Here is a 13759-nt window from a genome sequence, read left to right on the forward strand (position 1 = left end):
TGGTAATTCATTACAGGAGCCAAAGGAAACTAATACGGGGGAAAATGGGGGAGTGACTGCTAATGAGTATGGGCTTTCTTTCTGTGGTAATAAGAATGTTCCAAAATTGTGATGATGATTACACAACTCTGTGAATATGTTAAAGACCACTGAATGATACACTTTAAATGGGTGAATTGTGTAATGTGATTTATATTTCAATAAAGCTGTTACATGCGTAAAAAGTCCTAAATAAAAATATTATACTTTTTAAAAAAAGATTTATTTTCTAGAGAGCATACGTGCGCGAGCACAGGGGAAAGGGGCAGAGGGAAAAGGAAAGTCTTAAGCAGCAGAGGAGCCCCACACGGGGCTGATCTCATAACCCTGAGATCACGACCTGAGCTGAAACCAAAAGTCGGATGCTTAACCCGATTGTGCAATGCAGGTGCCCCTATCATTATGCTTTTTATAATCTCTTTCATTTAAACATTTTTAGGATTTAAGATTATAACCCCCATATAAATAAAGCAATGAAAATTAGAAACACAGCTTCACAAATTTTAAAAACAACCACTGCCTAATACATTTAAAATGAAGGATGAATAAAACTTAGTCTATTTTAAGTTAAAAAATATTTAATATTATTGGATAAAAACACCAATGGTGACAGCTTTACATGGCTCATCCCATACATTCCGTAATGTAAAAGGGCAAAACATTACTAGGAAAGAAATGAGTAGTTGGGTTTGTAAAAGATTTATTGACCAGATAAAAGCAATTAATACGAGATGACAACATTGAACTCAAATTATTACAAAACTTTTAGGAGATAACTGGGTCAAATCTCTCTGATGTGTCCTGCTAAGGAAAAGAAATCATGTATCTTTTTAATCCATAAGAAGTTCAAAGTCAACAGTGATATTGTGTAACTATCAGTGCTATTCTAGTAACCTAGAAATTTGCTATAAATAGCTTTATCTTTTGCTAATCATTCTTACTATGATTTTATTTTATTTAACAGTGAGGACTGAAGAGGCATAATCATTTTTTAACCACTGGGTAAAACAGTACTATAAATTAAAGAGGGTGCTAAGCTTGACATTTTGTGTTTCAAAGATGGAATATATTTAATTGGACTGAATATATTTCATGAGGACTTGGGTACATTTTTAAGCCCAAAATGTGTTTATGAAAGTTCTGTGAGAGAATACGTGTATGCGTTGACTCACTCTGGCTTGCTTTTAAAATGAAATAAATTTGGCACTATATGGAACAAATGAAGACAAGCAAAATTAGGTGAGACTAAGATGCTTCATCAGAATTGCCTGTCTTGACTTACAATTCTTACTATTTCTTAGTTTTTGACCGAAGAGAAACAAATAGACCTAACTACAGAGCACTTCTATGATGTATGAAAATAGAATCTAGAGCTAAGATGAGACCGCTTCACTGATGAGCCAATCCCCCACTCTGCATAATCATAGTTACAAATGTGTAATTCATTCAAGAATTCGTATTTTCACCAAATGCTTATGATTTTTCAAGTTTTCTTGCTAGATATGTCATGGTTAAGTGGCCAGCTAATATATGGTCTTTGAATTAAGGAAATTCATATAAAAGAAACATCTATTTTATAGCGATCTTACTTTACTTGAAATTTCCTTTAAAAAAACAAAACACCCAACTAAAACTTTGTAACCAAACTCTTGGAACAAAGCACTGGTGGCCATATTTTTGAGTCTCCGATAAATCTTGAAGTCCATTCCCTTTTCATGTTTCAAGTGTTTCTTCATTTGCTCCACAAGTATCAACAACACAAATTAAACAACTTGTTACTGGAAAAGCTCGGACTTTGGAGTTGGCGACCCATTTGTCTGTCTCAGTATTATATTCAAGGATGTGTCCTAATCGACCCACACCTTGGAAACCAGCCAAGACATAAACTATAGAGCCAACTGCTGCACACTTCACTGTTACACCTTTCCATGGCATTGGTGAGACCATCTTCCATTCATTTAATTTAATATCGTAATATTCCACGTTGTCCAGACCACCTTCAAAAGAATAAAATAACATGAACAACTACAATTAACAATTCTAAGATCTCTTAATGTAATAATTCCTTGCATCTTCCCATCATTTTATTATGAACATTTTCCAAATATGCAAAACAGTTAAGAATCTTACAGTGAATGCCCGTATATCTACCATCTATTCTTATTTTTACTTTAACACAATAAAAATTTAACTTGTTACTTGAATCCTAAAATATGTATATTTATTTTTACAAAATTATAAATGTTCTATCTGTTCTGGGAAAGCAAACAGGTCAGTGGATTTTCCTTCTGATTAACTTTGACTATAATTACTCAAAAGTCTTTTATCCTTCCGCCATTTATCTTTTAGCAGTTTATGGAAAACAGCAATGGCAAGAGACAGGAGAAGGGAAGAAGGTATTTCTTTGTTATACTTAGGTAATGCTTAAAGGTACTGACTAAAATGAAGTTTGTGGACTATAGATTCAGTCCAGATTCTCCATTTATTTAAAGAAATAATTTCAGATTTTTTACTACAAATTTAAGAAAAAGTCAAATTTACTCATTTAAAAAATAGTAATATTGGTATTTTCATGCAATGTTTAAAAATGTTAAGGAAACTTTGCAATTCAGGGCCTGTAATTCAAGTCTTAAAAGTTGTATTTAAAAGTTTGTAAAAATTCAAATGTTTGTCACTTAATAGTTCTTTAGCTAGTGTGACACTATTACCCAGAGGGTGTTTGGAAATGTGTGAAGCTGAGACTGTCACAATGACTGATGGCAATTACAGGGATGTTAAATGTACTGCAATGTTTCTTAAAATATATTAGTTCTCAGAAACTATAAGTATAATAATATATATGATAAATGCTTGTATTTGTTTTTTTTATATATATTTTTAAATGCTTGTATTTAGATTTTAAGAAATGTTTCAAAAATTTATGAGAAGGAGCTATCAGCAAACTCACTGGGAAAGTTGAACAGTGAATTAATGTCACATACCCAAGCCATTCTGACCACCTACAGCAAATATCTTGTCTTTTACAAATACCAGTCCATGATTCTTCCTGGCCTCAATCATTGGACACAGCTCAGTCCATCTGAAAAATAAGAGAAAGCTTTTAGAGTACTTGTTCACAGGAAGTAAAGTACTCATACTACTTTAAAAGAAAGGTCTGTTATCCCAGTTAAGTGCTCATTTAGTACTCACGTGTGTTCACACCCCCACACACACACCTGAAAGACTAGAAAACAAAGGTTTAATGTGGTTTTGAGTACTTTATTTACAGGTGGGGTAAACAGGGATTTTATTCCTTTCAACTCCAACAAAATATGAGAAAGAGAGAATATCTGGAGAGTAACACATCTTCGGAAGAAATCCATTTCCTAGTTCACAGTAACTTGTTAAAATGGTAACAAAAAAGAAAGGGAGGATACTTAAGAAAATATAAAATACCAATATTGTCACATATGGTTTTTTAAAGAATTTTTTTTTAAGAAAAGATTTTATTTGAGAGAGAGAGAGCATGAGGGGGAGGGTCAGAGGGAAAAGCAGACTCCCTGCTGAGCAGGAATGCGGGCCTTGATCCCAGGACTCCAGGATCATGACCTGAGCCGAAGAAGGCAGTCGCTTAACCAACTGAGCCACCAGGCACCCGTCACATAGGGTTTTAATTAATATTTATGTAGGAGTCAAACACAAATTTAACATTGGGCTCTAGCAATCAGCAAATTAGAAGTATCTGTTACTTTTCATATGTCCACCTTCAAATGTACATTTAGAACTTTAGGCAGCACTAGTAACAGAAGTACTGTCATTCTGTCAAATTTAATAGCTTATTAGCATGTTGTTTTGTTCATGGCCACTACTATAAATAATGAGATTGAGGGGCGCCTGGGTGGCTCAGTCAGTTAAGCGTCTGCCTTCAGCTCAGGTCATGATCCCAGGGTCCTAGGATCAAGTCCCACATCGGCTCCCTGCTCAGCAGGGGGGTCTGCTTCTCCCTCTCCCTCCGCTGCTCCCCCTGCTTGTGCTCTCTTGTGCTCTCTCTCTCTGTCAAATAACTAAATAAATAAAATCTTAAAAAAAAAAATAACAAGAGGGGTGCCTGGGTGGCTCAGTTGGTTAAGCGACTGCCTTCGGCTCAGGTCATGATCCTGGAGTCCCGGGATCGAGTCCCGCATCGGGCTCCCTGCTCGGCAGGGAGTCTGCTTCTCCCTCTGACCCTCCTCCCTCTCGTGCTCTCTCTCTCTCTCATTCTAATAAATAATAAAATCTTAAAAAAAAATAACAAGACTGAGAACATAAATGTGGACACAAGTGTTGAGAACACTAATTCATAGGTAGCAGCCTCATACACACAGACGTGTGTTACTTTTTTCTGTGAGACGCAATTCCTCCTTTTGCATACAATCCCACACATACGACTGACGTCTGTGATTGTGAAGGTGGTCCTGGCACACAGGCTTGTGTCTCAATAGCTAACAAAAACCAAAAGTGTCCAAGCAACAAGAAAAGGTAATCTGACATAAGTGTAACTCTTTAATTTCGTTATTTCTCTTCTTTTAAATAATTTACTAAATTTAACTTTTCAAAATATAATTAGGACGTAATGATTAACTCTGAAATATTAACTTGTTGCCATAATTATATTCATAAAATTGTTTTGTTTTAAAAGTGGTTTGACAGTTGCCACATTCATTTTCAGAGCACTCTGTAAGGTGAGGTGGGCAACACCGTTCCTTTCCCCCCCCAGCCAGGGTAAACACACATGCTCTTCCAGGTGAAAAGACCAGCATTCAGCTCAGAGGTGGGAGCCAGTACTGGCCCTCCACTCCCTCTCCATGCAGTGAGCCGCACAAAGCGACTGTCAACGTGTATTAAACATAGTATCTGACTTGGAAAAATTCAAAATATATACCCCTTTCTTCTCCACACATGTCCATGATATAAAATAAGAGCACATTTTTATGTAGGGTGGTCCTTGACTTACAATGGTTCAACTTAGGATTTTCTGACTTTATGATAATGCAAAAGTGAAACACATACAGTAGAAACTGTACTTCACATTTTGAGTTTTGATCTTTTCCTGGGCTCGCTATATGATACTCTCTCATGATGCTGGGCAGCCGCAGTGAGCTGCAGTTCCCACTCAGTCATGGGATCACGAGGGTAAAGAAGTGATACACTTACAACCATTCTGTACCCACACAGCCATTCTGTTTTTCACTTTCAGTACAGTAGTCAATACATTACATGAGGTATTCAACACTTTATTACAAAGCAGTTTCTGTGTTAGATGATTTTGCCCAACTGTAGGCTAACGTAAGTGTTCTGAGCATGTTTAAGGTAGGTTAGGCTAAGCTATGATGTTCAGTACGTTAGCTGTATTAAATGCCATTTTCAAGGTAACAGTACTTTCAACTTACAGTGGGTTTATCAGGATGTAACCCCACTGTAAGTGGAAGAAGATCTGTGTAGCTAAGTCTCCTGAAGGTTTAGAGTTAGGAAGTTTCACAAAATATACTTTCTTCTTCCTGTAACTTCACATGCAGAGTATGTACTAGGTGCTTGCTCTCCCCAACCTGGACTTTAGTGTTTAGAAGTTTTTCTTAAAATTCTGACTGCAGCAACTGTGTCATGTCATATCCATAAGGCTTCAATTCTTCGCTTCCAGTTAAACCACTGTAGTTACAAAACACCTAAGAAAACTGTAAAAATTGGAAAGAATTCTTATAAAAAATAACTTAGATGGATAGATCACATATTAAAAAAAGGAAATCATTGTAGCACATAACTTTTCATTTTGAGATCTGGATAATTATAGTCACACTAGCTTTTCACTTAGGAAAATTTAAGGGCATTGAAGAGAATATAGAATATTCAAGTTTCATGCATAAGCTCAATATGTACAAAAGAAATGCTAACTTGTGTGAGTTTTAAGATATTCCCCAAACTAAATATATCCACCTAGTTTTAAAAAATATTGAGGTTGCAGAATTCCTTTATACCTTTCCCCTGCTACTATGAATAAGAATATACTGATTTACACTCATAGTGCCTGAATAAAGATCTCAAAATTTAGAATCCTGGAGTTTATCTAGTATGGGTTCTACTTTGAGAGATTTTTTAGAAATGAAAAAATAATTAGGAAGCAAGATAATGAGACCACAGTTTTCCAATTAGTATGCTGTAATACTTTTTGAGCATAAGGTGTCTGGGAGGTAAAGTAGAGACTGATATAAGAGGGAAGAGAGTTGGTATACACCCCCCTCTTATAGTCTGGGACAAGATGGGGCAGATAGCTCAAGTGATGGATGATAGAATGAGATAAGGGGTATCCCCAGAGTGCCCAGGTTAAGTACAAAGATACATTTTGAAAAACACTGAGAAGTAGTAAATTTGATGATCTCAAAGAGATTTTCTATTTCTAGTCTCAACATTTTTTTTTTTTTTAAAGATTTATTTATTTTAGAGAAGAAGAGAGGGAGAGAGAGAACAAGGGGTAGGGGCAGAGGGAGAATCTCCAACAGACCACCTGCTGAGCATGGAGCCCAATGTGAAGCTGGATCTCATGACCCTGAGATCATGACCTGAGCTGAAATCAAGAGTTGGAGGCTTACCCCACTGAGCCACCCAGACGTCTCTAGTCTCAACACTTTAGCAAAAGGTGTTTCAAGATAAGTTGTTTTCAATTCTATTTCTTTCTTTTTTTAAAAAATTTTATTTATTTGGCAGACAGAGACAAAGCGAGAGAGGGAACACAAGCAGGCGGAGTGGGAGAGGGAGAAGCAGGCTTCCCGCTGAGCAGGGAGCCCGATGCGGGGCTCGATCCCAGGACCCTGGGATCATGACCTGAGCCGAAGGCAGACGCTTAACGACTGAGCCACCCAGGTGCCCCTAGGAGAGTTCTTTATATTTTAAATCCTTTAAAAATAGGTGGGAAGCATAAATAAATAATTGCACATGGTTAATCATATTTTGTAATTCTTACTTTTCATTAAAAAAAAACAACAGCTGGAGTGGAAGACTTCTATGTTTTGTAATCTGGCAATATTTCCTAAATATCAAACTTGAGCATAAGACTTGGTGCAGCTCTTTGGCATAACATTTAAGTTGAACATATTTACCCAATAATTTGTTCTGGTAAAGGAAGAACAATCTTTTCAAATCAATAAATAACTTTTCTTATCAAATCTCCTTGGATGTTCTGAGTATCAGACAAACGGTCTGACAGGGATATTACCTGTGGTCATTTCTTTATTAAAGTCACTCTACTTATCACCCCCAACCCCTTCAGTAATTGGCACATTACATTTGGCTACATTGAACAGGTTCCATCACTAATTACAAGGTCAGAAAAACTGGCTATTTATTTCTTTAGGATTTTGCCTTTTATTATTATTATTTTTTAAAGATTTTATTTATTTATTTTACAGAGAGAGAGACAGCGAGAGAGGGAACACAAGCAAGGGGAGTGGGAGAGGGAGAAGCAGGCCTCCCTTGGAGCAGGGAGTCCAATATGGGGCTCGATCCCAGGACCCCGGGATTATGACCCTGAGCCGAAGGCAGACGCTTAATGACTGAGCCACCCAGGCACCCCTGGATTTTGCCTTTTAAAAAGCAGTTATTTACTTCCCAGATTTAAGAATAATCGTAATGAATAAATATGTATCGAAACATACTTTAGTAAGCATGAACTCAGAATTAAGACATTATACCTAGGGATATGATGACACAAATCAATATATAATGTTTCCAATTAAAGGCAAATTTATGGGGCACCTGGGTGGCTCAGTCAGTTAAGCGTCTGCCTTCGGCTCAGGTCATGATCCCGGGGTCCTGGGATCGAGCCCCGCATCGGGCTCCCTGCTCCGTGGGGAGCCTGCTTCTCCCTCTCCCTCTGCCTCTCCCCTGGCTTGTGCTTGCTCGCTCTCTCTCAAATAAATAAATAAAATCTTAAAAAAAAAAATAAAGGCAAAGTTACTACTGACTGTAAATTTCTTCCATCTCCCCTACATTTCCTGACTTCAAACAAAAATATTTTATGAATTTGATGAATTAGTCAAACTTGTCTCATTCATAGGCATTTATTGCACAAACAGGAACAGAAAGAGAGGGGCTCCCACAGGGTAAATAAGGTCAAGTCATTTCTTAAAGCACAGAGGAAGGGTCCAGGACATAAACATGTCCCGAACCTAGCTCATTCAAAAGTGTGTACACATTCTTAATATAAGAACTAAATTCTTCTGTTGGGTTCCTTCTACTTTTTGCCACCTTCTTCCTCTGAGCTTTTAGAATATAATTAACTGTGAGATAAGACTTTTTTTGTTTTTTGTTTTATACACAGTGTAGTTTTAATGAGTTATGCATAAGGTTATTCCCATACACTTCTACATATAAGTTTACAAACACATATCTAAATAAAGAAAGAAGTTACTTGAAAGACAAATTATACACAGCATAATTTCACTGAGTTAAGAACAGGTCTATTCCCAGATAATTTTAAAATAAGACTTTTAAATGGATACATACGTTTCTGTGGCAGGATCATACACCTCACAGGAATTCAGCACTCGCCCAGAAACATTGTTCCCTAAACTTCCACCACAAACATAGATCAGGCCATTGGCTTCCACCATGCCGTGGCTGCAGCGCTGAGTCAGCATGCTGGGCTTCGTGTGCCAGCTTTCCGTTCTCGTGTCGTAGCACTCAAATAAATACAAAGCTGAGTTCCCTGTAAAAGAAAAAGGGCTCCATCATGCCTCACTTAGTATATGTGTGGGTTTGGAGTGAGCTGACGGTAGAGCTGGGTCATTAGTTACTGGAGGGAAGAATTTAAAGTTGTAGTCTTTTCTTCCCTTTTTTTTTTTTTTTTTAAATATTTTATTTATTTGACAGAGAGAGACACAGCGAGAGAGGGAACACGAGCAAGGGGAGTGGGAGAAGGAGAAGCACACTCCCCGCGGAGCAGGGAGCCCGACGTGGGGCTCGATCCCAGGACCCTGGGATCACGACCTGAGCCGAAGGCAGACACTTAACTGACTGAGCCACCCAGGCACCCCCAAAGTTGTAGTCTTTTCTAAAGTTAACAGTAACAGCAAAATGGAGGAATAACTTAAGAAAAAGCTAAACCTTTTTGTATGGACCTTAGAAAAATATTTTTAAAAAGGATCTGCTGGAGAGACTTATTTATTGGTAATTGGAAATTGGTTTGATTTCAGAAGAAAAATTAAATAACATTACATATGTTTTCGTGCCCAGTTATGCATGGTGGGAATTATTCAAACTTTAAATGCTTATAGAGGAGAAAAGCATAGCTATTTATAGATGGTAAATCCATACTTAGACTCTGAAAACTACTATCTGATAATATTCTAAAGTTTATCATTTAACATTCTATAGTAGTCACTGCACCATTAACAAAACTATTTTTCCTGACTACTCTCAGTGGCTGTGTGAGTAAGCCCTGAAGTCATGCTGGCCCATTTTTGACTATACTCTCAAGGTATCACTGTATGTCTCTGGTGTGCTTTGATTACACTTTTTTTCCCCAAAGATTTTATTTATTTATTTGGGAGAGAGAGAAAGAGAGAGAGCGCACACAAGCACAAGTGGGGGGAGCTGCACAGGGAGAGGGAGAAGCAGGCTCCCTGCTGAGCAGGGAGCCCAATGTGGGGCTCGATCCCAGGACCCCGGGATTATGACCTGAGTGGAAAGCAGATGCTTAACTGACTGAACCACCCAGGTGCCCCTTGATTACACATTTTAACAGCAAAACATATACATCCTGTCTCATTATAGGGGCTCAATAAAGAGTTTTAGAAATGATACTAATAAAGCAACAAGTGCTTTTTTCCTTCCCGAGAAAAAAAATTAAAATTTAACCAAATCGTATCTCATCTCCCACTCCTGGAGTTCTTGCTAATAGTCAAAAACACCACCACCCCTAAAATTCTCAATCACAGTCAAAGTCTACAGAAAGCAAAGTTCAGGGAGTAACAAATGGAAGAAGCAATGGTCCCAATTAACAATAATTTCTTTTTAACTTTTAAAATATTTTCAATGAGATTCAGTTGGTTGATATTAAGGGGAAATACACAGTGTATGGCAGACATGAGAAACTACTACTTAAGTAAAAAACTTAGTAATTGCTGAAGATATGAAGTTACCTACTCTACTTTCTACAAAAAGTGTTTCTATAGAACAGTTACTTTCTATTATCTTTAGGATTTATTGTATTTGAAATATGCTGTATTAGACATTCTCTAAAAAATGCTTTTGGGGGGAAGGTAATTTCTTAAGTCACATTTTAAAAAATCTTTAATTTTTCTAATATTCATTTGATATTTTGTGGGAGAGTAAAAACTTAAAACAGATAAATATGCTGACCAAAAGTAAAACATTCTTTGGCCTAATATAAAAATCTCAAAGAAAATAAGGACTTAATTAACATTTGAATTCCACACCTTAGGTTTACTTGGTCTTCCTAGTTTTCTTTATAAGCCCATTATTTAGCTAAAGAAATTATTTGAAAAGGTTAAAGCTATTATTAATCTAGTCTGTACCTAGAATATCCATTTAGAAAACTTATTCATTTAGAAAAAGACCACCACTGGACACAAACAAATTACCCATTGACGAGAAAGATTTTTTACACACAAACCCATACCCTGTTCTGCTCAGTGAGCATAAAACACCACTACCAGCCATTATATTACATAGTTAAAGAATAAAAGCAAATGAGAAAGATCATTCTTACTTTTTTCAAATACAAAGAAAGAAAAGGTAATAAGGTATAACAGATTTTAAAAGTGTGAATGTAATAAAGAGATTTTAAAGGGTCTGTGGAGTGAGCCAAACTCTGAAATCTTTTTTTTTTTTTTAAGATTTTATTTATTTATTTGAGAGAGAGAATGAGATAGAGTATGAGAGGGGGGAGGGTCAGAGGGAGAAGCAGACTCCCTGCCGAGCAGGGAGCCTGATGCGGGACTCAATCCCGGGACTCCAGGATCACGACCTGAGCCGAAGGCAGTCGCTTAACCAACTGAGCCACCCAGGCGCCCCCAAACTCTGAAATCTTAAAAGCAAATTAATATTAGGTATCTAAAACTAATCTAGGGGTGTCTGGGTGACTCAGTTAGTTAAGCGTCTGCCTTCGGCTCAGGTCGTGATCCCAGGGTCCTGGGATCGATCCACATGTCGGGCTCCCGGTTCTGCGGGGAGTCTGCTTCTCCCTCTCTCTCTGCCCCTCCCCCCCCCCCCGCTTTTTCCTCTCTCTCACAAATAAATACAAATAAAATCTTTAAAAAAGGGCGCCTGGGTGGCTCAGTTGGTTAAGCGACTGCCTTTGGCTCAGGTCATGATCCTGGAGTCTCGGGATCGAGTCCCACATCAGGCTCCCTGCTCAGCAGGGAGTCTGCTTTTCCCTCTGACCCTCCTCCCTCTCATGTTCTCTCTCATTCTCTCTCTCGCAAATAAATAAAATCTTAAAAAAATAAAAATAAAAAAATAAAACTAATCTAGGTAGAACTAAAATCCAGATGGTGTGAGAAAAAAATGGGACAATTAACATAATCGAGGAAGCTGAAGTTCTTGTAAAAGGATTTTTTTAAGAAAAGTAAGGTAAACCTTCAGGAAAATGGGCTCTAAAATGTGACAGATATGTATTTAAATTATCTCAAAAAGACAACATCAACTGTTTATGTAAATATGAAAGCCAAGAAACATATTTGGTAAAACACCTTCCCCAAAGAAAAATACCGAGTCAGTCCTTACCAACTTCGGAACCTCCAGATGTGTAAATTTTGCCTTCTGCAGCACAGGCAGCAAGGCTGTCTCGAGGTGTCGGAGGGCCCAGTTTGGAATACCAGCTATCCTTCACGACATTATAGCAATCCATTCGTTTTATGGGGAAAAGCTGAGAGCCACCCAAAATGTATACTACATTGTCCCAAAACACACATGCTGCATCTCTTCGTTTTTCAAAGGGGCAGCGGATGTCTGTCCAGCTATAATCCTATAAAAGGAAAGGACAGGAAGCAGTCAGTAATGTAAAAATACAATTGATACAGATGAGGCAAAGATATAGTTGAGAAAATACAAAGTATGAGTATGTTAATTTGCTAGAGTACATATAACAATGTTTGGCTTGAGACAGGATCTAATTTAATCTTGTGTGATTTCCTCAGAATGTTGGTTAGCTGGGGCAGAGGGCAAGAGGAAGATGGTGACTGCTTTGGGTGTTTTCCCGCTCCAGATTAAACTCTAATATATTTGGATGTATCACTACCACCAGTCTTCTAAAGTAGTTTTGTATTTAGAAAAAAACTTCTTTCAAATGTAAATAGGGGCACCTGGGTAGCTCAGTTGGTTGAGTGCCTGACTCTTGATTTTGGCTCAGGTCATGGTCTTGGCGTCGTGGGATGGAGCCCCATGTGGGGCTCTGTGCTCAGCGGGGAGTCTGCTTAAGATTCTCTCTCTCTGCCCCTCCCCCTGCTCGCACACACTCTCTCAAATAAATAAATAAATCTTTAAAAACAACAACAGGGGCACCTGGGTGGCTCAGTCGTTAAGCGTCTGCCTTCAGCTCAGATCATGATCCCAGGGTCCTGGGACTGAGCCCCGCATCGGGCTCCCTGCTCAGCGGGGAGTTTAGTTCTCCCTCTGCCTCTGCCCCTCCCCCCTGCTCATGCTCTCTTTCTCTCTCTCATTCTCAAATAAATTAAAAAAAAAAATTAAGAAAAGTAAACAAGAACAACAAAAAAACCCCAAATGCAAACATACCCATCCCTTCCCTGCCAGATATATAGAGTGGTTTAAAGAATCATTGGAGGGGGGACGCCTGGGTGGCTCAGTCGTTAAGCGTCTGCCTTCGGCTCAGGTCATGATCCCAGGGTCCTGGGACCAAGTCCCACATCGGGCTCCCTGCTCAGCGGGGAGTCTGCTTCTCCATCTCCCTCTGCTGCTCCCCCTGCTTGTGCTCTCTCTCTCTCCGACAAATAAATAAAAATCTTTAAAAAAAAAAAATCATTGGAGGGGCGCCTGGGTGGCTCAGTTGGTTAGGCATGTTGGACTGTTGATTTCAGCTCAGGTCATGATCTTGGGTTGTGGCATCTGGCCTCAAGTATAGCTCCACAGTCGGTGAGAAGATTGCTTGAGATTCTCTCTCTCCCTCTGCCCCTCCTCCAGCTCACACACATACTTACTCTCTCTCAATCAACAAATAATATCTAAAAAAAAAAAGAATCACTGGATAATATGAAGCTTAAACTGCTGTTATCCTACTGATGTCTAAAGCTAGAAGATATTTTGTAGACTTCTGTGATAATAAATTTTTACAAAATATTCAGTTGAGCCAGTTTATTCAGGACTCTTAAGGCTGTGATATTTACTATGAAATCCTTGAGTAATGTTTTGACTAGTCTGGAAACTCACTTTTCTCTTCCTGATGATTAGAAGTGAGCATGTATCAGTATTTCACAACAAGGGCTGTTCACAGGTTCATTTAGTTTCCTTACTATGTTTGGCACATCCAAGGATATATTCTTTTGAATGATCTTTAAGACATGCTACTCTTCAAATTAACTGCCCAGGGGTGCCTGGGTGGCTCAGTCGTTAAGCGTCTGCCTTCGGCTCAGGTCGTGATCCCAGGGTCCTGGGATCGAGCCGTGCATTGGGCTCCCTGCTCTGCAGGAAGCCTGCTTCTCCCTCACCTGCTCCTCCTGCTTGTGTTCCCTCT

General features: G+C 38.5%; 1 protein-coding gene across 6 annotated transcripts in view; it reads right to left on the reverse strand.

Moving 5' to 3' along the window:
* Positions 1-1355: 1355 nt before the first annotated feature.
* The window catches only part of KLHL7 (kelch like family member 7), a 69296-nt gene continuing 56892 nt past the window's right edge, over positions 1356-13759 (reverse strand). For all 6 annotated transcript variants that reach the window (XM_045864578.3, XM_045864577.3, XM_045864580.3 and 3 more), the window contains 4 exons: positions 11797-12037; positions 8554-8755; positions 3021-3118; positions 1356-2036 (listed from right to left, as the gene is read on the reverse strand). In XM_045864578.3, coding sequence (XP_045720534.1) covers positions 1753-2036; positions 3021-3118; positions 8554-8755; positions 11797-12037 — 825 coding nt within the window. In that variant the 3' untranslated portion in view covers positions 1356-1752. The remainder of the gene's footprint in view (positions 2037-3020; positions 3119-8553; positions 8756-11796; positions 12038-13759) is intronic.

Source organism: Mirounga angustirostris, unplaced genomic scaffold (genome assembly GCF_029215605.1).
Source record: "Mirounga angustirostris isolate CCGP_5_RB_7025 unplaced genomic scaffold, mMirAng1.0.hap1 SCAF_12, whole genome shotgun sequence".
Classification (NCBI taxonomy): Eukaryota; Metazoa; Chordata; class Mammalia; order Carnivora; family Phocidae; genus Mirounga; species Mirounga angustirostris.